General features: G+C 43.8%; 1 protein-coding gene across 12 annotated transcripts in view; it reads left to right on the top strand.

The window, feature by feature from the left end:
• Positions 1-25,578, top strand: part of Map2k5 (mitogen activated protein kinase kinase 5) — a 226,783-nt gene that overhangs the window by 28,834 nt on the left and 172,371 nt on the right. For 8 of the 12 annotated variants that reach the window (XM_087560729.1, XM_087560730.1, XM_087560728.1 and 5 more), the window contains 5 exons: positions 3,833-3,902; positions 8,216-8,256; positions 9,164-9,231; positions 17,722-17,770; positions 25,114-25,178. In XM_087560729.1, coding sequence (XP_087416855.1) covers positions 3,848-3,902; positions 8,216-8,256; positions 9,164-9,231; positions 17,722-17,770; positions 25,114-25,178 — 278 coding nt within the window. In that variant the 5' untranslated portion in view covers positions 3,833-3,847. The remainder of the gene's footprint in view (positions 1-3,832; positions 3,903-8,215; positions 8,257-9,163; positions 9,232-17,721; positions 17,771-25,113; positions 25,179-25,578) is intronic. The other 4 variants (XM_087560734.1, XM_087560732.1, XM_087560733.1 and 1 more) reach the window with 1 other exon arrangement.

The following is a 25,578-nucleotide window of genomic DNA, read 5'->3' as shown; positions in this document are numbered from 1 at the left end:
CACTAGTACTTGTTACTCTTTGCTGCAGCTGGCCTTCCTTTGGAGATTAATTATAGTTTTGGATAACCACACTAAACTCTGCCGCATTCTTATTAAAACTGTTAAAGGGTTTTGAAGAACATCTCAGAGAGACTCTGAAACCCATCCAAGCCTGGTGCTAGAGATTACATTAGCTATCGTAAGACTGATTAATCTCTTACCCGGTTAGCATATTGATTATTGCTGCAATTACTGCCTGTAATGGATTATGGGAAGGAGGGACAGCTGAAGCCAACACTTTCTAATGCTGCCAGTGGGTTTCGTTTGGGGAACCTATTTTGAACTATGTATGTAATCTGCGTTTGCCATGATGGAATGCACCAAGGTAGGAAGTGCCGGAAGAGTGCTGCCGAGTGTTGGGAGATGATGCACGCTGTGGATTTGAGCGGATGAAGTCCTTCACTTGTGCTCTTGCTGCAGTTTAGCCTGGGAGTCCCCAGTAATCTGGGCGATAGGGTGAGCATTCCACCTCTCCTTTGGAATCCGTGATGCCGGTAGAATCAGGGTCCATTTCAGTCAGTACATACTTCACAAACGCCTACTGTGTGTAGGTCATATGTTGAAGTACAAACAGCCAACACATGGTAGATGGCCACATTGTGGCTTTTCTGTTCAACTCATGTTAGCTGTCTTGGTGTCTGAGGTATAGGCTTTCTCTGTTAGGACTTTTTTTTTTCCTTTTGTTTTGGTCAAGCCAGAGTCTTGTCTCTGCCATCAATGATGATTTTATTACTATTTAGAACAAAATGGGAGAGAATAAAGGAAGATGATGCTGCAAACACAGAGGACCAGATTTAATTAAAACCAGTGGTTTAGTTGAGGTCTTTGCTATTTTCTCTGTGAGGCTTACAGCACTCCTCTGGCTGGACTTCATTTTACAACCTAGCAGAGTTTGACACAGCAAGGCAAGGCAGCATTGGCTCACTGGTGCCACGGGTCAGGAGACAGCCAGTGTGAGGCTCCAGGGATGAGCCCTCCAACCCTCAAGTACCTTACTCATTCACCTGGGCAGCAGCAGACCTAGCCTGGTGACCTAGTGGCCTGCACATGCCCCAGGTCTTCTCCTTGCCTGTAGGGAGTGCTGCATACACAGCAGCAGAGCTCAGGCTGGGGCCTCGCAGCCTCTTGGCCCTCAGCGGCCCTGCGGCTCACAATGGGTTCACACCATGGGCGTGGTTGTTACCCATTTCTGTGTGTGTGCCCAACTCTAGCCTAGTATGTCAGTAGGGGAAATGCACTTGGGTTTGTGAGAGCTGTAAAAAAGTAAAAGTAAAGCCTAATTAACTGTTTGAGAGAAAAGTCTTAATCAGCACAGTGTGTATCACTGCAGCGGGATTCCGTTACTCATAGTCCGGAGAGCTGGGTATACATTGCCTAAGCTTTTCACAGTGGTTACGAACATATATGCAGTTTTCCAGTTGGCTTGGCACCGTGCTAAGGTGAAAGTGAAAGCTTTTTTATTTATTTTGGGAGGTAAATAAATAAAGCTGGAAAACAGGTCAATTTCATGCATGCAAGGTTTTATAGTAGGGAAAAGGCATTGCACCTGTTCTGACCCTCACACTTGAGGTTATTTGTTCTCAAACTTGACCCCAAGCACCCGTTTCAGACAATTCTATAATTAGTTTGTTAGATAAAGCATAAGGATATTTTTGCCTGATTTCTAGGACCATAGCAAAGTAGAAGCCTACTGTACATAGCAGTTAATTAAAGAAAAGCAGTAACTATAGGCACCGCCACAGCGCTGTCTTGTATCCGTATAAAAAGGCAGGAATTTTTTTGACAGCCACTGATTGGAAAGTTGCTTGCAGCCTTCTAGAAGCAAGGGTACATGCTGTGGATCAATAACCGGCAAATTTCCCATTAAAAAGAATACCCGAGCAATGTTCCAAATAGCCACTGGCATCTTAATTTTCCACGGAAACCTCAAATACTTGTGTGCAGAGGACAAGTCATTTTCGGACAATTTTTCCAGACTACTTGTTAACAGTTATTGCTGTCCCGAAAGGTTGACAGCCAACATGATTGATATTTCACTTACCTGTCGTCACCGTGTGAGTAATGGCAAGCACACTGTATTTCTTGGCTTTTCAGGAACAGCCTCTGTAGCCTTAGTGTATTCCAGAATGATTTGCACATGTTTACGCTGTGCGTATTTAAAAGAGAGAATTGCCTTCCTTTACAGTTTGAAAGCCATTGCAGAAGGGCTGTGTGCATCTTGGTCATCAGCCAGCTGTCCCTCCTGCCCCACCCCCATGGTCACCTTCACCTTCCTTGTTTGCAAAGCAGAAAGCCTTGGCTTTCTCAGCTTTGGTCCTCACAGTGATGCAGAATACTCAGACTTTTGCATATTTTGGAGGGAAAAGATTGATTCTAAAATAACCTTAATGTATAGAACACCAATAGAAAGGCAGAAGTTTTTAAAATTTATTTTTATTTTATGTATATTGCTATTTTTGTCAGGTCCCCTAGAAATAGGATTACAGACAGTTGTGAGCTGCCATGAGGGCGCTGAGAACAGAACAGAGTCATCTGGAAGAGCAGTCGGTGCTCTTACCCTCAAAGCCAGTTCTCCATCCCCAGGATAGGTTTTTTTTCAGAATGTTAGTAAAAATAATTCTTGGGTTTCCTGAAGATGTGGTAGTTAAATTGTATGTGTGTGTTTAAATAGAAAAACAGCAAAGATGAGAAAGGGAGAGAGAGCTCTGCTTTTGATAGGCCCTTAAAGCACAAAGTCAGGGCGGGAGAGGTGGCTCAGCGGCTAAGAGCACTGGCTGCTCTTCCAGGGAAGTGAGGTTTGGTTCCCAGGACCCACACAATGGCTCACAACCGTCTGTAATTCCAGGTCTTGTTCTGGTCTCTGCAGGTACCAGACATGCTAGTGCAGGCATATATGCAGGCATACACATGAATAAGTACCCATACACAGAAAAACACTAAAAATCAATTTTAGGCCCAGTCAGTGGTTTTCACTGTAGGTATTTTTCTTCATGAACATTATTTTCTTATTTGTTCAGCTTAATGAAGTTTAAGAAGGTACAGAAGCCATCTCCATGTATAAGTGGACAGGTGGACCAGGCAGTGTTCCAGGAAAAAGGGACAGGACTTCAGTGCAGTCTTCGTTGTGCTTTGGGTTTATTTTATGAGGGACAGTGAGCTATTGTTTACTTAAGACCTTATGCTTTATGTGCCTAGAATTTTACAATAAGTTTTGATCCATCTTAAAGTGTGCCTAAAGCTAAATTGTGCATCAGAAGTAGACTTGTAAGGGGACTTTTACACGGAGGCCTGTTGTCCTTGGTTGAGTAGTATGTTACTCACTGGTTCCAGCAGCCTCTCCAACTCCCGTCCTATTATCTCTGTGTTTCATACACACATATGTGTGTTCGAGTGACTGACATGTGGATTCCAGCCAAATACTGAGCGTATTCATTTTGCTTTGCAAATTTCAGAGAAAAAGGACAGGAGGCAATTTGAGTAATTTCTTCAAAATGCTTCCTGTATCATTTTAAATGCACATCATTTTAAGGTATAGTAAATACTAACATGGGGTCCAGGTTAATACTGTTAGTCTTAAAGATAAACGGTGGAATGGATGATAACCCTATACTAGACTTCCAAATCCTGACTATATTCACTGTAGTAGTTTGATGTGCAGATAGAGAGAACATGTTCTCAAGGCTGCTATGTGCTTATCAGCCATTTACAAAGGGCTATGCATTAAGCACCACGTAAGTATCTGTCCCAGTGCCCATACATTACTGAGTAATCTCTTTCCATTATCTCTTTGCAGTATTATTCCACAGTAATGGAACAGCAAGTAAATGGCCAGCTAATAGAGCCGCTGCAGATCTTTCCAAGAGGTAATGTTGAACAAATCCGAATCCACAGTGATTATTTCAGCAAACTCTTCCATCACCACTTATGCTTTCCAGAGGTTTAAATGCACATAACATGATGTTTAGCTCGTAATTTGAAAAAAACAAAAGAAGTATTCATTATCGTGGGGGATTGCAGGCTGTATTATAGTTATAGCAGATAAAATATCTAATCTACTAGAGTAAATTAAACTAACTAGATTGTTTGTTGTTTTTGAAGTGCATACTTACATTCGCTTAAAGAACTCTTTGGGAGTCCCCATGATTCTAAAGCGAGGCAAATGGCTGGCTTTAGTTCTGGGCATATAACTGGTGACTTGTGATGATGGTGAAAGCTGCTGTTGCGATGAGAGCTGTCAGCTTGTGTGGACGCTGTGAGAAATGGGGACTCAAGGACAGAGCTTTCGGCAGAGCGTGATATTTGTCTTGGGTTGGGGAGGTATTTCAAAAATAGCAGGACCCCCTTCTTCAAAGGCATTTGATTTACATGAGCAGATGAGGGCGAGGCTCAGTGAACCCCTCCTTTAGGTTGGGCAGTGCCAGCTTTGTATCAGCTGTGATTGTTCGCTGTATAAATATCCTCTCAAAATTTGAGTAGTGGGGAAAGAGTGACTTAGTTATACAAAAGTAAGTTTTTAGCCAGTATTTTTGCCCCACTTGAAACCCATGTTTTCTAACTAAAGGAACAGATCAGGAAATCCTCTAAGTAACTCTTCTAGAAATAGCTTAATTGAAATAATTAAAAGTTAAACTCACCTTCGTTAACTAATACTGTACAGATAATCATGGTATGAGTTTTCCAATTAAACATTCTAGACTTTCATTACCTGTAACTCAGAAGTTTGAACGGCTCAATTAACCAGTGGGCTCTATTTGCAGGGATGGTCTCCGAAGGCAGCTGGCTTGGCCAGCCTGGAGGAGATCCGGGTTCAAGTGCAATGCAGCTCTTTGGGCATTTGCGTGGGCAGTAGAACCAGGGGGGTTATTTCATTATTAGTAGGAGCTTAATGGAGGGCAAAGTAAAGAGACAAAACTGTGCTACTTAAGATCAGTCGTCATTCAAAAGAAAAGTATGATTAACCTGGTTCTGTGGTGCTTGGCTGAACAGGCAAACAGGGAGACTCTGCCATGTTTTTGTAGATGTCTCCCGACAGTGAGCCATATTATTACCTTGTTTTCTCTGTGACTCCAGAGTTGAAGCAAACTTATAAATTATTTCCTTTACAAAGAATAGTGTTTTACAGGCTGGAAATCTCTGTGCATTGCTTCTGAACTCTGTTATGGCAAACCCAGGTACAGATCCTAGAGAATGTAGTCGCCATGCTGGAGGGCTTTTCTGTACACTAAACTGTTTGCTTCTCTCCACCAGACTCTTTTCAGTTCCCCTTCACTGTCCAGGCAGTCTTGTCAGCAAGGCTGTTTCTGTGCTATTTACCCTGGTGGTGGCAGCCATTCTGAGACCTCAGCTCTCCTCTGCCCCTCCCAGCAGTCCAGTTAGGTTTTACTGCTTCCCCTCTATGGGCTGTTGAGGCCCCAGGGGTTAAGTGACTTGAGAACTGCATAGCAACCAAGCATAGTCTAGTGTGCTCTGAGCAAGAAGTTGGTTACCAAGCATCGTCTACTGTGCTCTGAGCGAGAAGTTGGTTTAAACTGCAGTTTGGTTCTTGGGAAAGGCACATAACTTCAAGTTGTAGTGAGTGTGTGAAGGGAGTTTGGAGGTAAGTTTAGTGTAGTGCTTCCCAGCCTGTAGCTCACAACCCATTTGGTGGTCTAAACTACCCCCTTACAGGGACTGTCCTAGTTACATTATGATTCATAACAGTGGCGAAATTAGAGTTATGAAGTAGCAATGAAAATAGTTTTATGGTTGGAGATCACCACAACATGAAGAACTGTATTAGAGGGTTGCCGCATTAGGAAGGCTGAGGAATGAACTATATTAGAGGGTTGTAGCGTTTTTAAGAAGGCTGCAGACTACTGGTTTGGTTTAAGGGTAGGGAGAAGAAAATGCTGTAAAGACACAGACAGCTATGACATGCTGAAGTCATCTGCAGCCCCGGCATAACTTACCCATGTGGCTTAATATGTCATTGAATATAGTCTCCCTAGGCCACACTGAGAATTTCAAAACGTGACTCAGATCTTCTGGTCGTTTGGTACCTGACATCCTCACTACAGATGTAGATGCCCCCATGTGATGAAGTACGTGTTTGTTCAGGTTACATTTTTGTCAACTTGATACAAACTAGAGATTCCTGGGAAGAAGGAATCTCAGTTGAGGATTTCCATTGGACTAGTCCGTCTTGATTTCTGACTGATGGAGGAAGACCTAGGCCACCATCTGCAGTGCCAGCCCTGGGAATACTATCCTGGATTGTATTAGGAAAGGTAGCTTCCCATGAGTCTGGAATCAAGCCAGTGAACAGCCCTCTGTGGCCTCTGCTTTAGTTCCTGCTTCCAGGTTCCTGCCATGGCTTCTCTAGGTGAAGGACTGTGATCTGTAAACTAGAATAAACCCTTTCCTCCCCAAGGTGTTTTTGGTTGGTGTCTATCACAGCAGCAGACGCACATACTTGGACAGTGTACAGTTAAAATATGGAATAACAAGAGGTTCCCTGGGTCTTCTTGGTTGGTCAGAGGGTCTCAAGCCCTATAGGATCTGCGCCTAGGCCCCATGTTAAAAAGAATCTTTAAGCAGAACAAACTGGCCGATCTGGAGACAGTGACGATTTTACTCTGATCACTTCCTCATTTCAAGTAGTACTGTGGTCTTGAATTGTATTCCACTCCTAGTTCATGGCCAAGCCTTCCCTGTGGCTCAGAACTGTGTTAAATATTAATAAGTATGAAAATTTGCTAGCATTTTAGTAACTGCCTTCTTAACTTCAGGATCTATGAGGTTGCTGGGGTTTTGAATGCAACATGGCTGTTGAGATTTCTAGTCACAGGTTTGAAGTGGCAGTTGAGGACAGCTGGAGTCTTTCTAGTTCCTTGGCTGGCCACCATTTTCCTGCATCAGTTACTGCAGATACGGTAGTGTGAGGGAATCCTGCGTCCTTCCAGGGCCGGGAATCAGAAGTATGCAGCTGTTTTGTTCAGAGCTAACTTGCATTTTAAGGAAAGAAGATTTGGAGTCTTAATATTATTATAGTATTAATAGTATTTTATGCACTTAAAACATAAAAACATCTATTCGTGCTTATATATTTTTGAAATATTAACATAATAAATTTATTAGAAATATATTTATTTTATTTTCTGTGTATGTGTGTAGCATGAGCGTGTGGGAATTGGTGTTTGATCCCCTAGAACTGGGGTTGGAAATGGTTGTCAGTTACCGTGTGGTTGCTGGGAATGGAACCTGGCTCCTCGGGAAGAGCAGCCAGTGTTCGTAACCACTGAGCTGTCTCTCCAGCCCTAGTATCATAATAAATTCAAATTTACTTGAAGTTTCCAAGTGAAAGTAACCCATACCTTGTAATTATAATGCATGTCTTCCTAAGCAGCTTGATTTCTGTTGTCAGAAACAAAAAGAAAGCAAAATCAAATCATCCTTCCCTAGACAGAGTTGACAGGCCCTAACAGCCTCTGTAGGACACTCTAGTATTTGGACAGAACCCATGGAGGGCAGGGATAGGAAGCTTGTGTTTGAATCCATGATGAAGAAGCATCTGCTGGGTTAGAAATGTTTCACTTGTAACCCAGGGTGGTGCTGGGAAATTCCTGTCTGTATTCTCGCCCTTTGTTAGCTTCAGAGCTAAATATTAATGGGCATCAAGATTGTGAGAAACCTCATTACATTACATATCTGGTTTAGTAAGTCCGGTTGCTTATGACTTCGTGACTTGAGTACACTCAGACTTGCGTTTTCCATCTTGGAGTTCCCAGCAGTCTTTTTGGCATCCAAGGACTCCCATGCCTTCAGAGCAACAAAAGCAGAAACCTGCTGTTTAGCATGCCCTTTGACTGCCTTGTGTGGTTCTGTGGAGAAGGAAGGCTGCAGAAATCTGAGCCACGAGGAGTCTCATCATTTTCGCTCAGCTAATGTTTTAGTATGTTTTAAGCAGAAATTGGAATTCATATGAAGGGTGTCAGAAAGCTCTGTGCATTTATAAACGCTCACTCCTGCAAGTTAAAAACCCAGTTCATAATTCCCACCTTGGGTCTTGGGGGCCACTTTTCAATCATTTCTCTCTGCTAATTTTGGTGTCACCCTCATTTCTTTTTAAACGATTCATTCTGAGCAAATTTGTAAATGGCCCTGATGTGTTCTACAATTTAGTCAATTACTGTTTCAGCCTGCAAGCCTCCTGGGGAACGGAACATACATGGCCTGAAGGTACGAATTTCAATAATTGTTTCAGTAAAGTTAGATGGATTTGTAATGCTGTGTTCCACTTATTGAAATGTCAAATAAAACTGCACTTTCTCAAGCTCTGACAAGCAATCTTTTTCCTCTCCCCTACCCCCCCATTTTTTGAGTGGTGGGGGTAGGAGGGCCACATCTGTATTTGCTTGCGATGTGTATGTGCTTGGATCCCGGGCCTTGATGCCATATTCTTCAGTTATTTGGAGTTGTTTTGTTGGTCAGTTTTTCCGGAATGATCCTGGATCCGTTGTCCACAAAGATTTATTTGAGTGAGAACATGGCCTTCCTTTGGTGATTAATTAAGCACATAAGCATATTGCACACAGGCTGCCCTCCTCTTCTCTCGACATATTTATGCTTGGAAAACATGTCTAGTTAATGTCTCCTCATTGTTCTGCGTGTTTTAAATTCTGGATTTCTGCTCAAGGCTCCACATCTGAAAGAAAAGCTGGCTATTTTATTAGGCTCAAGTGTTTTATAATTAATTACTTGAACCTCATTTTCTAGTGAATGGGAGGCAGTTGTAGAGCTGGAAGGGGGTGGCATCCTGAGGGTTGTTACTAACCCCCAGACAAAAGCTCTCACCGTGCTTCCGTGGGCATCCTACTTTTATGTGGTAGATAGCAAACTGAGGTTTATATCCCTTGCTCTCTCTTTCCCCAGCACTATTTAAGTATCTGAGTAATGCCAGGGATATCAGGTTGTGTAATCTACAGATTGTACAGTTCTGTAGCCTGTGTACTGCAGCACTGGGTTTGTCTAGCAACACACTAATTAACCTTCAAAGTGAGATGAGACATTGTGTGCTGAATTATAGGTTAATTAGAACTGTGTCCTCAGAACGCAAGGCTGACCCAACTTCTCTCTTCACTTATAGGTGAATACACGGGCTGGACCATCTCAGCACACCAGCCCTGTGGTCTCAGATTCACTTCCAAGCAATAGGTAAGGACAAGCAAGGGAAGTGTGCTCTGCTGTGATCCTGTGTGACTGGGCTGGGAAGAGGTTGGTGCAACACACTTGTCTTTCTATAAGATAAAAGGTATAGGTGTCTGTAAAGACAAGTTGACTAACTAGATAGCTCTTCTACATACTGGCTGGAGAGAAAAAACACTTAATATAGAAAGATGAAATTAGAGGCTCAGTTAATAAAGTGCCTGCCGTGGAAGCAGGGGGGCCTGAGTCTGGATCCCCAGCACCCACATAAATCCAGATGTGGCACCACATGTTTGTAACTCTGGTTCTGGGGAGGCGGAGGCAGGCAGTTCCCAGGAGCTCACTGGTCAGCCACCTCACTGAGTCCATGAGCTGCAAGTTCACTGAGAGAGCCTATCACAAAATATAAGACTGTGTGAGACCCATACGTGAACCTCTGGCTTCCACATGTGCACAGATATGTGTACACACCCCCTACAAACACACCTGTGCCACGCACACCCATACAAACAGATAGATGGATAGATAGATAGATAGATAGATAGATAGATAGATAGATAGATAGATAGATAGATAGGATAGGATAGGATAGGATACAAGGATGAAATTGACATGTGAAATCGTTAATTCTGTCCTAAGTAGTTTTCCCTGAGTCTCCAAATTGTATATATAGCCTGTTTCAAGTCTTGATCCAGTTAGAAACTGTGTGATACTTATTAAGCCTTTCCTGCTTGCCCATCTTTTGACAGTGTTATTATCTGCCGGCATCTTTGCCAGACAGAGTCAGGGGAAGAGTCAAGTGGTGACATTTAACTTGACCGGCAGTGCTGCTCACTAATGGCATCTTGCCTTGTCCAGGAGATTAAAACTACTGGATCAGGAAGATCGCTTTTGTCAACTCATGCTGGTGTCACCCCACTCTGGGACAGATCTTAAGCCTTTCAAAGTCTTCTTTTATCCCTGAACTTAACTGCCAAACTGTGGCAATGCTCAGGTGTTCAGTGAGCCTGCCGGTAAACATTCTTCACCTTGTGGGGTCGCTCTGCATTCCACAGTCACAAGTGGCTGGAAAGCTGACAGAACCGCAAGAGCTTCTTCTGTCCTGCACTGAGGGGCCTAGCTTTGGGCTTCAGTGAGTGCGCACAGCCTTTTACTGGTGAGTGCGCACAGCCTTTTACTGGTGAGTGCGCACAGCCTTTTACTGGTGAGTGCGCACAGCCTTTTACTGGTGAGTGCGCTCAGCCTTTTACTGGTGAGTGCGCACAGCCTTTTACTGGTGAGTGTGCACAGCCTTTTACTGGTGAGGTGCACAGCCTTTTACTGGTGAGTGTGCACAGCCTTTTACTGGTGAGGTGCACAGCCTTTTACTGGTGAGGTGCACAGCCTTTTACTGGTGAGTGTGCACAGCCTTTTACTGGTGAGTGCGCACAGCCTTTTACTGGTGAGGTGCACAGCCTTTTACTGGTGAGGTGCACAGCCTTTTACTGGTGAGGTGCACAGCCTTTTACTGGTGAGTGTGCACAGTCTTTTACTGGTGAGGTGCACAGCCTTTTACTGGTGAGTGCGCACAGCCTTTTACTGGTGAGGTGCACAGCCTTTTACTGGTGAGGTGCACAGCCTTTTACTGGTGAGGTGCACAGCCTTTTACTGGTGAGGTGCACAGCCTTTTACTGGTGAGTGTGCACAGCCTTTTACTGGTGAGGTGCCGTTTAGGTTTCTGCTTTCCCTCCACACCCTCTGTCCTCCTCTGTGCAGTTTTGGGTCTTTGCCTGTGGGTTTCTGATTTGACCCTGGCTTACAGTTTTGGAGGCTGAGAGTCCAGCTTGCCTGACCCAGGCAGTGGTGAGGATACCTTGTGGTTCACTCTCCTCATGGTGGGGACATGTGCAGGAGTGAGTGCACCTTAACACTGGAAGCCACAGACTGCCCCTATGCTCCTGCACTCCTCTTTATTGTCTTTATTTGAAACTTTTTATATGCATGAGTGTGTGCATGTGTGAGCGTGTAACATCTGTGTACCCAGTGCCCTAGAAGCCTGAAGTGGTCGGAGCCCCTGGAACTGGAGCTACTCGGATGGCTATGGGCCTCCATCAGAGAGCTGGAGACCAACCAGATTCTCTGCAAGAGGAGCAAGTGCTCTTAACCACTGAGCCATCGCTCTTGCTTGTATTTTTTTAATTTCGAGACTTTTGCTATCTAGCCCAAGTAGGACTCAAACATAGCAATCCCCTGCATCATCCTCCCAAGTGCTAGGATTACTGGTGTGTGCCACCGCACTGCTTTCACAATCCCAGGTGACCTGAGGTACTTCCACTAGGTTGCTCCCCAAAGCTGCTTCCCTCCCTGCGGTGTCGGCATCCACCCACCAGCCTTCCTGCTGAGAATATAGGCTCGAAAGGGCGGCCCCTTTAACAGCTGACTCCATCGTAGAGCGCAGTTAGCTGGCTAGTCACCAGCACCTCATTTTCCTGGTCTTGTGGGGCAGGCGTTTACTTCTCTACAGAGGGCTTTGGACCTGCCACATGCTGGTTTGCATACACTCTCTCCATACTGCCTGGACATGTGAGCTACAGAAGAGAGGTGTATAGGTGGAAGACCACATCTTCACAGAGCTCCTGGAAGGCAGAGCATTTCACCGGTACCACTGGTCCCAGAAAAGATGGTAATGCACACAAATAGCCAGAGATCCTGGGACATCAAGGTTTTCTCTGGTGTTTTAGATTATACTTTTCAACAGAATTGAAAAGATTTCAAATCATAGAAGCAGTGTCACTTTCCCTGCAAGTGAGGATTCGCTTGGTGTACAAAGTTTGGTGTACAAATTATCATGTTTCTTCACGGAGTACAGCAAGCCTCTTGGATCAGACAGAACTTCACCATCTGATTATCTCATGTTTCAACCTGGCCTCTTCACTTGGGATGTGGCAGGCCCCTAGATAGTAGGGATAGTGGTTCCTGTAATGGAAGAATGTTAATTGAAAAAGTCCTGTGGGTGCTTTAATATGTTACCCTACACTGGCCATGTTCTGTGCCCCAGGTTGATAACCAATCAGCAGGTACTTATTGAGTACCTCTTATTCATTAGTTGCTGCCCTAGGAATATGACATGGCAATGTTGCTGTGAAGGAAGCAGATGCAGAGGGAAACACTAGTCAGGAACATGCTTCTATTTGAACTGAACCCTCGGAGCTGGCTCCTTGGGGAACATGATTGCTTCCATCTAGACCTGATACACAAGGAGGACCAAGTTCACAATACCGACGTTTCAGCTAAAGGTGACCATTTGTGCACTTTGTAAGTAGGCTGATTGGCGGGAACATGAAGATAGGTTATGGGTAGGGCAGGCGTGTGGGACGTTGAGGAGAGCAGCTCAAGTGCTGGAAGGGAAGGCTGCAGATGGGAGCAGGTCATGTGGGTCTCAGAAGGTCAGTTGGTGCCTACTTTTCTTTCCTGGCCTGGAGAGCCAGCCCAGTGTTCATAGAAACTCTGTGGGGAGCAGGACAAGGGCAAGCACAGCCTTATCCTGCCCTCCTTAGATCTTTGGTTCCTGTTCTTTGCCAAATTAACAGCTGGGTTCTTCCCACCAACCCAGGTTAGGGATGTACTTCCTGGGCCAAGGCCGCCTTAGTTTTCATCATGTACATCTTAAGAGGTTCTTCCTTTCTGAGCTGGGATTTGTAACCCTTCAGTACCCACTTGTAAAAAAATGAGTTTTGCAAAGAGGGACTGCTCCCTCTTTCAAGTTAGCTCTTCCTCTCATCTTCTCTCTCACACCCCTTCCTCATCCTTCCAGCAGCCTGTACCTTCCTAGGAGCTCTGCATCTGCCCACTTGCAGCATCCCTGTGGCTGCACAGACGCTCCAGCAAATCTCCACCGTCTCCTGTCAGTCTCCTCTACCTTAGCTGGGACATCCTTGCTAATTGTATTAGTCAGTTCTTCTTCAGTATAATGGAATACCTGAAATAGTGATATAGCTCATTTTGTTAAGATAAAAGATTTACTTAACTTTTAGGGGGTTGGAGGTCTAATGGCCCAGGACAGGTGTGCTAATGACTCCTTGTGGCTGTCTCTCCTCATGCAGAGTGAACTAGATTGAGAGAGAGAGAGACAGAGAGTGACAAAGACAGAGACAGAGAGACAGAGACAGACTGGGTTCCAAGATCCCTTTTGAAATCATACCTCAGTTGACATAAGCACATCCCACTAGAGTCACTTGAAGATCCACACCCTCAACATCAACATACTGAGGACTCTGTTTCTTCCTCATGAACTCTTCAGGAATAAACCATCTCCAAACTGAAGACTCAGATGGAGTTCTGAGGTGTTGTTTCCTATCTGGGAACCTCTGGATGCTCATGCCCTCAGGATGAAGTCAGACACCTCCTCTCCCACCCCCCTTCTCCCCCTCTTTCCCCCCTCCCCACGCACAGGTCTTGAGTGGTAGTGTTTGCCTACAGGTGCTCTGTAAACTGCAGCCTTGCTGATGAGCATGTGGTCCCTCTCACTACTGAGCCTGCGTATCTCTCTCTGTTGCTGCCTCATTCTCTTCTTCCTCACCTTCTTTCCCAATCCAGCTAACCTTGACAATCTTCACAGCCCAAATTACCTTCTGAAAGCTGTCCGTCCGTCATTACCACCCACCCACCGAGCTCTAGTCAGTACCCTGTGTGGACTCCTGTATCCTACTCTGCTTCTTTAGTCTGTAGCAGTGAGCTCCCTGGAGCACAATCTTCATAGTCTCAATAGCTTCAGTGCTCTGTGAGAGCGATCACTACAGCGTACCCACTTCGAGCCTGGCGTGAGGCATGGCACGGCATGCTTGCTAGGATGATTGAGTGAGTGCATATTTATATCCACATTTAGTTTTCCCTCAGTTGAGTTTTTTCAACTTACTCTGCTTTTATTTCTAATCCCTTTACTTCTTATTTCTTTTTACTTTCTGAGACAGCTTCTTACACTGTACTCCACAAATATCTAGAATTCATCATGCAATCCATGTTCACCTTGAAACCAGAGCAGTCTTTCTGCCTCAGTCTTCTGAGCGCTAGGATTGTAGATGTGAGCAGCCATGCCCAACTCTTCCTTAACAGAAACTGTGCATGGGTGGGTACTATGCCTGCTTGCCTGTCTGTGCACTATGTGCATGCAGTGTCTGTGGAGCCCGGACTGGAGTTACAGGTGGGCATGAGCCTCTTTGTGGTTTTTGAGAATGGAACCTAGGACCTCTGCAAGAACAGCCAGGGCTCTCAACCCCTGAGCTACTGCTCTAGCCCATGGCCCTTTCTTTTTATTCTTTTATACTTTGGGTATCTTAGTGTCTTTTCTCAAGCCAGGTTACAATTATGTGCATTTAAAATTTTAAACAGTTTTAAAAGTAGTTTTGGTGACCTAAGTTCTTAAGAACAAATGAAATACTGAATAATCAGGGTATAAAACAAGTTTACTGGATGAAACGTTTTTCTTTTTCATGCTAAGACTTGAAACTAAGACCCTACACGTGTTAAGAATATGCTCTACCTCTGAGTGCTGGTCTTTCCATCCCTTTTAAACTAAATTAGCATTGCCAGATACCGGTGTGTCACTGGAATCAGTGTCCCTCCTGTTACTTTCAAAGTGTAAGTTGTTCTTTGGCATGGGTGAATGACCATTTTTTAGACTGAGCTTATTAACCCACATGGTGTCCCTAGGTCATAATTACTGAATTCAAGTCCTACTGCTGAGGTCTTTCTAAACAACTTGGCTTTCTCCTTCCGCAAACTTAGGATGATTAAGCTGTCTGTCCATCCACTGCTAGTGTAAGATTGATGAAGCTACCTTAAGGAATCATATTTTGCTTCTTGGATGAAAGACATTTTGTAAATGCCATAAATCAAAGCGTTATTATTTAAGCTTATGACATAATGGTCTATCTGTGGAGAGAACATAGCGGAGGCTTTGTTTGGTTGTTGTGTCTACAATAGCAGAATTAACAAATTGGGAGTCATTTATGGGAATGCAAAGATTTAAGTATTTCTCAGACAAGTGAGTGTGTGTACGTGCATGCATGTGTGTTAATCCCTTTCTCTGTAAATTAGGGATAATAACCATACATGAAGGAGTGTAGTTCTTGTGGGGGCTACCCGAGTGCACATGCAGTAGCCCTGCTACAGTGCCTGCCATGCTCAGCGTTCTGCAAATGAGCTGCACGACCAAGTTGGTAATTGGACTGGTTTGAGGCAGCTGTTCACTTTTTGGTATGTGCTACGTCTTTAGTTCCAGTCTACAAAATTCTTGACTGTTCCCCTGGGCTGATCGGCCTCTGGAGAACATTATCAGCCTAGAATCCTTAGGTGAAGGCATGGATTAGACAATGTTAAAAAGTGTGGGAACTGAGCCTCAGTAGTCTGTGCTGGACCAGAGCAGAATTATAAGGAGTATTTAGAGAGAATGATTATCAGTGGAAGGACCAGCTTGAGTCTGAGATCATATTAAAGATGCCGTGTGGAATGCCAATGTCATTCAGATTAGGTCTTCATCTCCTTTGCTTCCTGATATATTTTGATCTTTATGTCTTCCTGTGTTGCCACTATAGCTGCCACAGAGTAACAGTAGCCACCATTTCTTGAACACTTAGCACTTGGTTGTTCAGGAGCATGGAAGGAATGGAGCATAATAGAACGAGTTGAGCTCTATGTTCTGGAGCCACCCGTCTCATTGAGAGTATAGGGCAAGAGACAGCCACATTGGTAATGACCAAATGGGGGAGTTTATCTGGCAGAGAGAGCATTAGAGTGGACAGTTAAGGATAGAGCTGGCCAGCTCTACATTTAAAGAACAGTAGTTGGGGAGACACTATTTTTTAAAGGTTGGTCTTCTGTTTATCTATTCATCCATCCATCCATCCATCCATCCATCCATCCATCCATCCGTCCATCCGTGCTCTAGTGTTTTAACCGCTTGTTGATATGTCTGTGCACCATGTACATGCAGTGCCCACAGAGACCAGAAGAGGCTGTCAGATTGCCTAAAACCAAAGTTTCAAACAGATATAAGCCACCAGGTTGGTTGTGGGAGCCAAACCTGGGTCCTTTCAGAGGGCAGCCAGTGCTCTTAACCATTGAGCCATCTTTCCAGCCTAGGGGGTGCTGTTTAATGTCCCTTGCTACTTAGTCTGGTGTCTGTGGAAGCTTAACCTATTATACCTAAAGCTTGAGAACTTCAGAGCTCTGTCTTAAGCATTTTTACTAAACAGAACTAAGCTATCTGCAGAAATGTTTACATAATGTATTATCTTCTGCTAAATGCCTGAGGAAATCAGCTAATAAAGAAGAAAGGCTTATTTTGGTTCACAGTATAGAGTTTCAGTCCACAGTTGGGTCCCACTGATTTCTGCCTGATGAAATGGCAGCATTTCATAGTTGGGACTATGTGGTCGAAGAAGCTGGTCACTTCCTGGTGAGGGAAGGAGAGAAAAGCAAAATCAAAGGAGGTAGATATTTCACAGTTTGTGGAGAGCATATCCCCTTAAACATCCTACCAGGCCTCACTGCTGGAAGTTACTACTGTGGTCAGGGCCTGTGGGATTCACTCTAACTAGGTAGCATATCGCCATGTACATTCACAGAACATTTTAATAATCACTAAATATTAATGGAAGCTGGGTCTCCTCGGAAAGCAAAGGAGAGCGAAGGCAGCCTCAGTTTATTGGTTTGCCTAATAAAAATATACCTATAGTGTATGTTTGGTAATGTTCCACTTGTCTGGTTACCTATAATGCAGATCTGCTGCCTATTTATAGAAAGAGGAATTGATGCTCCAAGAGGAGAGGTAACAGGTCCCAGGTCCCATAGCTGCAGACAATGGCTACTATATGTCTGTTCCCAGGAAGTCGAGTGCATAAGTCTATCTGTAGTAAGAAACCAGAGCATAATGTCCATTGTATGATGTTTGAAGTGCTGTCATCTTGGCTGCCTGAGAACATTCTTGAGAAGGCTTTCAGTATTTTGTACATCCCAAGTGTAAAGTTGTATAAAGTCTTCGTGGAGGCTGCCGTCCATCCCCATTGTCTGCTTCCTAGCTCTGGAGACTCATGGACTTCTGGCCTCCATGGAACCTTTGCCGTTCTAGGAGTTACTTAAAAACAACAATAGAACCTTCTTATGCTCAGAAAGAGCACATAGTCTATTCCTCAAAGAAAAGGCATGTTTTAGTCTGGAGGAGGAAGAGGAAGAGGAAAATGACGATGATGGGTATTTATTAGACAAGTTCTTATATAGCCAGGCTGGCCTCCTACTCCCGATGTAGCTAAGGATGACCTTGAACTGCTTGCTGCCCCCCTTGTTTCCTGGGATTACCGGTGTGTGCTACCACATTGTACCTAGTACTGAAGATCGACCCCGGGGCCTGGTTATGTGCAAACAGTCTGCTCCTGAGCCGTGTCCTTACCCTTTGGTCTGGGATTTGCAGTAATGTTGAGAGGTGTTGGTAACCTTGCCAATGACAGTGCCATTTCTTTGCAGCTTGAAGAAGTCCTCGGCTGAACTGAGAAAGATACTGGCCAACGGCCAGGTAGGTATTGTTGCATGCTAAACTTCAGAGTAGCACTCTGTTGCTGTCCAGAGTGTAGCCATAGTATTAAATGATGAGGACTCTCCACATTTCTTCTTGTCATAAATGAATGCCTAAGCTTAATTTGATTGGCAGCACAATCTGCAGCACGGTTTTCAACCTGAGCTAATGGGTTTCACTCCCAGCAGATTGAGGCACTGTGCACACAACCACACAGCCATCTCAGTTTAAAAAAGTTAATCAGTTCTGAACAAGTCGTCATCCCGCTGGTGGTTGACAGGGCCCTGTGTTTTGAAGTGACTGTTTGTTTCATTATCTCTGGGGACAAAGGAGAAAACTGACTTCCCAGCCTTGGCTCCTCTTTTGTCTAGAGATCAGCATTGGCTTTTATGGGACTGAACTCAGGTCAGTCAGACTGTGACACATGTGTCCCTGGGCTTCAGGGAACCTTGGTTTGCCTTGTTGTTGGGCCATCTGAAACTGAGTGACCCAACCCAGCCAGGGAAGGACAAAGAGGCCTGTGAGCCACTGATTTTTCACTAATTTTGATTCAAGTAAATGGACACTTCTGAAATAGTGTAGTTCCTTTAAACATTCACTGGTAAATGAAGCTACCTACAGGGGCTGCAATTCCTCAGTCGCAACATAAATGCGTTTTAATGTTTGTTACAGTGAAGCCCTCTGATAGCCTTGCAGGCAGCGCCTGTCCATTGCGATCAAGCCTGCCTATTAGGCTCTATTGACTGAGACATCTGTGTCACTGCAAATAAAAGACTCTTATTGATTTTCTTAACTGCTGTTCACTTCCGTCCATGTTTCGAAGGCTGAGATCTTAATTATCTCAGATGCTTATTCAGTGCCTCCACACGCTGACCTCTCCAAGCCTCGTTGGCATTTCATGAATCAAAGACTTGTAGTCTGCATGTCAAGAGGGCAAAGATGGGTCCTCACGCTTGTCCTTTAATAGCACCTGTAACATTGTGCTTAATAGATGTGCATGTCCTAAAGCAGGACTCAGGGAATAACTTCTGGAAGCTTGGCACACAATCTTTTGAATAATTACAAAAAATTGAGTTGATCTGGTTCTGACAGTCTGTCAGTCAGTGTGTGTGAACTCTAATCCTTGAACGCTCCACATACAGTGGAAGAGGATCTGGCATGGTGTTGATTGTGTGTCTAATTCTGGTCGTCTAAATTCTGCAATAGACTCTGCAAGGGATCTAACTAGGGATCAAACCCAGCTCCTTGCACATTCTGAGCCGGTGCTATATCCTTAGCCTCCAAATGTCAGATAGCATTTACCTGCAACTGTTCCCTTGAAGCAGCCAAAGGTTTGCTTAGACTAAGGTCTGCCCCTGTGTCCCCCGTGCCTGGCATGTGTGCAGCAGTGTGAACAAAAGCTGAAATTCTGGGCCCAGGCCATGAATAGATATATGTTCAGCCTGTTTGCATTCTAGTTACTAATTACAATTTATGTACAAGTCACTCGTGTTTTTCAGCTGTAAAATATATTTCAAAATAGACATAAATTAAGAAGTTTTAACTACATTATTCAACCTAGGCAGTGGAGAGTAACTAGCCTGTCATACAGTCTTCTCTCCTAAATGAAAAACACTTCATTTTCACTTGTGTGAAATACACACACACGCACGCACACACGCACGCACGCACGCACGCACACACACGCACACCACATCAGCATTCTGAAATGCCCTTCGTGTTTTGATGACAAATAGAGCCCCACAGATATCACAGTAGTGTCACTTATGAGGTTCTCTGCAGTGGAGACTAGCAGAGCAATGGCTTTTGACACTTAAATATTGTTTATTGCTTTCTCTTGGGAATGTGCTAACCCCACAGTAAGCAATGTGGCAGGTCTTTTCTTTTTCTTTTTAAGGGTAAGCTTATCTTATGTTTAGTTTTGCTCAAAAATAAATCAGTAAAGTAAATAAATAAAAATGAGAGACAAGGGTATTGCACCTCCTTAAGCTTTCAGAACGCCTGTTTGTCCTCAGTCCTCCCTTGCTGCTGCGGAGTAGCTAACAGGGTGAGGTTGCATTACAGTGTAGTAACGCGGGTGGCGTGGGCCTCGGTAAATCTCAGGGTTGAACACTGACACCATTTGCTGTGGAAGCTGTAAGTCACATTTAACTTGAGCACTTGAGTGTACTGGTTTTATTTTAGTGGTTTAAGCTCTCAAGCATTAATAATGATTTGCCTTCCCACTAGCCTCCACTTAGATTTCATAAGGAATTCATATTAATCATTAACAGAAAGGGACATGATTCTTCAAGATAATCAAATATTGACAGGTTAGAAATAGCTTTCTGCCTGGGTTCATTGATATAGGTTATGTGATATAAATATTTATTTCTTTTCTGTCACTCAGAGTAAATGCCACCAATTGATTCAGCATTGATAGAGTGTCAACAGTTCATAAGAAACATTTGACTGGCTTGTGTTTTCCGATTAGTCTCTGCTCTATAAAGTGGGATTTACTAAATCTCCCCAATTGTCTGCTCATAGAGCGTGACGCCTCCTGAAACCATTCTGGTTTCGATTTGTGAAGCCAAAGTCTCGTGCAAGCACTCGGTTCTGTCAGGCCTTTACATATAAAACAGGACTAATTGAGCATCTTTATTTTAATGATTTATAAGTGATACATACTTATTCTCTTTAACACAGGCAGACAATAAACAAAGAACATAGTCTTTGCTAGTCCATAATTAAATTTCATTTCCCTGTCCCCATTAATTTCATTAATATCTTAAATCAAGAGCCACTTAAAAGTTTACCTTTAGACTTTGGAGCGGAGCTGAGCTTTTCTTGTTAACACTTTACAATGGGAGACCCCAGCTCTCCAGCTTATAAATGAATCAAAGGGTCTCTGTCTAATCGAGACCTCTGAGCCAGACTCACTGCCACATTTTTGGAGTATGTTTTCACCACTCAAGAGTCCAGTGTGGCATTGTCTGTCGAATGTTGGCCCTGGGTTTGAAACTGCCTGGAAGGAACCCAGAGGGTCAGTTCAGAGGATTTTATAATAGCAGGTGTCACTCCACAGACCTGGGACTTTTACTTCTATATCTCTAAAGTGGTTTCTCTTCCTTTTGGTTTTTTGGTTTGTAGAGTGACTATAGTTCCTGCTCCTGGTAAGCCCAGGTTAACTCCGAGAAGTACTACTGGCCAGTCCCTTGCCTACCTTTGTTGCTTCTAGAACTTCAGATGCCTTTAGAAAATTCCCTAACCTGGGGAGGGTAGGAATCTGCTGTAAAAACTGTCTTTAAAAACCCAGTCAGTGCCAGCACCTAGGCAGACATGCAGCTGTGTGAATCAGAACCACAGAGCCCTCTTCCTGCCCAGACACAGCGGAACCTCGGTGCTGGCTGCCGGCCCTGCTGCTCTCTTGCCCCCGCTTGTCTTTTAAGCAGAATCATTTGCTTCCCTATTTGTGGATATGTAGCAGTTGTGACTCCTGGGCTTTTTCTTCCTCTTCCCTCATATCTGTTATTTTGCTGCTGCTTTGCATTTTACAGTTAAAACAAGGAAAACCAATTATAATTAAAAACCAGCATCTTTATTGAGTTAAAAAGCCAATCTCCCATCTGTACAGTTTGAAAACCACGTGAGATATGTGTGAAGAGCAGTGCGTCATGTACATGTATGGCATATACACACATATGGAGGTCAAAGACTGACTTAAGAGTCCTCCTCTACTGCTGACCATTTTATTTTTTGGAGATGGAGTCTCTCACTGAACAGAGGGTTTGCTATTTTGGGGAGCTTACTGCAGATCACCTGGCTCTGCTCTTGGCCCTGAGGTCACAGTGTACGCCTCCACGCTCATTTGATGCCCACACCCTTACATAGCAGGCACTTTGCCCACCAGCCATCTCCCTGCTACTTGAGCTACATGTTTTGTTTTGTTTCTTAAATTTCCTTTCTTAGAAATACATGAAACTTACTTTGAAGATTGCCTCTCGGTTGGTGGTTTGCCTGTCTGTGCACAGTGACCCTCAGCAGTCAGAGTGTCCCCACCCCGCTGCCCCAGAGACAGCTTGCTGATGTTGGACTGGAGTACTGACTGACAGGTTCTGAAGTAGCCTGAGTTAACCGTCTTAACATGCTGTAGAACTGTGCTCTTAGGATACTTGGTCCTAACTCCCATCACCTTAGGAGTCCTACCTTCATTTCTGAATAAACAATTCCTATGCTTCACTTTGAAAAGTTCATTTAATGTGCTTATCTAATTATGAGGGGCAAAAATGCTATTAGCTATTTTTTATAGTTCATACATATCATGTAAGAAATCCTCAAGACTTTTTTTTAAAATTCAGTTCATGAACTCTGCTTCAATAACTTTTGTGTTTTACAGGATATGATAGCCATGTACCTGCAGTTCCAAACTCAGGGGACTGAGGCCAGGAGGGTGGCAGTTGGGGAAGGGGTGGGGGGAGGAAGCAGCCAAAAGAAAAAAAAATAGCAAGACAAACAAAAAATCCACTCACCCTTTCATGGCACTGCCTCCTAAAACAAGCAAATGAAGCTTGTAATTTTAAAAACATGAGAAATATTTATATGCTATCATAGGAAACTCATACGCAAACAGAAAAGGATGTGTGCTGCTCGTTTATTGAGACAGGGTCTTACATATATTTAGCCTTGGAGAGCCTCTGAGTCACTATGTAGACTAGGCTGGCCACAAACTCACAGTGATCCTCCTGCCTTTGCCTCTCTCCTCCTGGTACTAAGGGAGTGTCCCAAAAACACCTGGCAGTTTTGTTTGTCTTTCTCTGTGTGTCTGTCTGCTTGTCTGTATGTACACCATTTGGATGCAGTACCCACAGAGACCAGAAGAGAGAGCACCAGATTTTTCTGGAATTGGAGGAACAGGTGACTGTGAGCTTCCCAGTGTGGGTTTTGGGACTAGAATCCAGGTCCTCTGTAAGAGCAGCAAGTGTTCTTCACCACTGAACCATCTCTCCAGCCATTTCATATTTAATATTACAAACAAAGAAGGGAAATACCATCAATTCATTTGATGGGCAAAGACCTGCATACCTTGAAACAGCATAGATCATTTCATATGGATGTAGTCTTTTAAAGGAACACACTCTGAGCCTACCATTCAGAACCACTCCTATGTTTTCGATCTTGCATAATCTCCCTCATTATCTGGGGGATTCCTTAATTTCATCTTAATTTTTAGCACTCACTCACTTACACACGCAGCATCAGGCTTTGCCTCCCCTCAGTTTCCCACCCACCTCCCTCAGGAGACTGACACGTGGGATACTGCCACTCCTCTTTTGTGAGTACTGTTGTGATTGTGGGTGAAAATGGTCAGAGACATCCATACCTTGCCCTTAGTGGGGAGGACTCGATCTCAGATGTTAGCCCTTGCAGGGCCCAGACCCTGTTTTATATATGCCTGCTTCCCAACTGCCCTTTTATCTCAGTGCCGCAAATTCAGGATTTGTGGACTTGACCAAGTGAAATTTCTCTCTCCTAGAGATTCACTTCCAGCACAGTGAGAATGTATCTTGTTAGGCAAGTTAATGGTGCAAATTAGTTTGTTGGAGGCACGTTTAGATTACCTAGAGGAATGCTCTTGGGGAATTGGCTTGGTAGCAGTCCGTACCTGCCAGTAGACACTGCTGTTTATGAACCCTTCATCAATCAAAGGGGAGCAAGTGGCAGTCCTGCTGGCGTAGCATCTCAGCTCACTTCCTGGGCTGCTGTTCCTAATGCTCTTGGAAAAGGTGCCATTTAAGTCCAGAGTAATGTGGCTTTCTTTCCTTCATGCCACATCTTTTCTACAGGGTAAAATATCATTTTATTATATTAGTAGTTTAAAGGTCATGAAGAACAATATTATCCTCAAATAGAAAAGCAGTTGGCAATTTTTCTGATTTGTCTGCCAGTATTTTTCCACTGACCTTAAATATTGCAATTAGCTGATTGTAAATTGCATCAATCAGGCGGTCTAACAATTAAATCTGGTGCAGAACTGACCTTACGCGGGAGTCTGTCGATACTCTTTTAGGAACTGGCAAAGTGGCTTGGCAAGGAAGCTGTCTCTTTTGCTCGCACCACACACTTAATTATCACAGTCCTCTGAGCTTCAACTGCAGAAATGTATGAAGAAAACTCTTTCCCTTGATAAATGCAGCCCTTGCTTTACTCAGTTGCTGGGAGTTTAGAACAGAGCAAATATTTAAAGCTTTACTATAATAATGGTCCAAAAGCAAACTATTATTTTCCAAGTGATATTGAATTAAGAACTCCATCCATTTTCTGCCCAATGCAAGGCAATGCAATTCCCTGGAAATTGATTTTTTTTTCAGAGCTTACTTTCCCTGAGCCTTAGCTGTATGGAAGACAATACCTTTCTTTATTAAATCTACTTGCTGAATAACGTTGGCAGTTAATTTTTATGCAACTGTGCAGGGCCTAAAGAATTACTGAATATATCAAATGGAGTCTGATTAATCTTAAAATCATGTGATAAATGATAATTTAGGGGGGTCCCTTAAAGACTTGAAGTGCTACTTTGTGGGTGCTAACACAAGTTACTCGCCACTCACAATTACCAGTAAGAATGGTGTTCTTGGTGTAAGTTTTGTAGAATTAGAAAGCATGGTGTCTTATACATTAAGTTACAGGAGTGGCACTAGTTAATATGCTCCATGTGTTCCCCTAGGCCTGAGATTTGCCATTTTCCAGTCAGCATAATATGATTTCTACCCAGCTTTTGCTATGTACTAATTTACCTTTTGCAAAGAAAAGCTCTTCCTAGTCTACAAAAATGATAAACATTATTCAGTTAGTTTGTTCAATGTTAATTATAGGGTCACCAGAGGAGTTTTCAGGGGCTGGCTTATTTACATTGCATGTATAGATTACTCTGTGTGTGTGTGTGTGTGTGTATATGTGCGTGCGCGCGGGCACACACGCACGCACGCACTCGTGTAAAGCTTGGCTTTGGCCCTGTGTGTTGCCGCTTGGCATTAGTTAGTTCTGTGCCATGCTGGAGACTGTCCTCCTATCGGTATCTCTGACCTGACCCTTCTGAGCTATGTTATATCATTCCATTTTGACACCTTTTATCAAACTTTAATGAAATGACCCAGGCAAACAAATTGTCATTAAACTTTCCATCACTTTGTCCCTTGGTATCGTCTTTTATAAATTGGACAGCAAATGTTGTATTGATCCTCTCGTTCTCGCCGCTGAACTTGGAATGACCCAGCCTGCTTGTTGTTTATGGCCCAGAGTTGCTTTCCTTGACATTTCCATCCGCAGCATGACACCCTTTTTGTTTTTCTTTCTTTCCTGTGGAGATGAATGAACAAGACATACGGTATCGAGACACCCTTGGTCATGGCAACGGAGGCACAGTCTACAAGTGAGTAGTTATCCTGTCTAAACTTCCTGTTTACTTCACCAAGTGCTGGGGACCCAGGTCCCGCATGGCAAAGGTTTACACAGCACCACTGCTTAGATTTTATTTCCACATTTGACACCAGAATTCTGCAAGACAGCTTATACTTTCTCGGGAATTGCCTGAAAATGCATTTATATTGCCTTGTTAATATTTCTGAGTCTGCATCTCTCCTGGGTGGTGGTTACTAGCCCACCATTAGCAGGCGTGCCTCTCTACTGGCCTGGAGTTTAGCATGTGTTCTCTTTGCTCTTCAACACCATCACTGATTATTATGTTTTTTGAAACTTGTTCTCACCTTGTGCTGGTCCCTCGCCTGTTTACAGTTATGCCCAGTGGATGCCAAACTTTATAAATGCCATTG

The sequence above is a fragment of the Rattus norvegicus genome, chromosome 8, assembly GCF_021556685.1.
Source record: "Rattus norvegicus strain SHRSP/BbbUtx chromosome 8, alternate assembly SHRSP_T2T, whole genome shotgun sequence".
Classification (NCBI taxonomy): Eukaryota; Metazoa; Chordata; class Mammalia; order Rodentia; family Muridae; genus Rattus; species Rattus norvegicus.
Note: the sequence above shows the minus strand (reverse complement) of the source record. Positions and strands in the feature narration are given on the sequence as shown.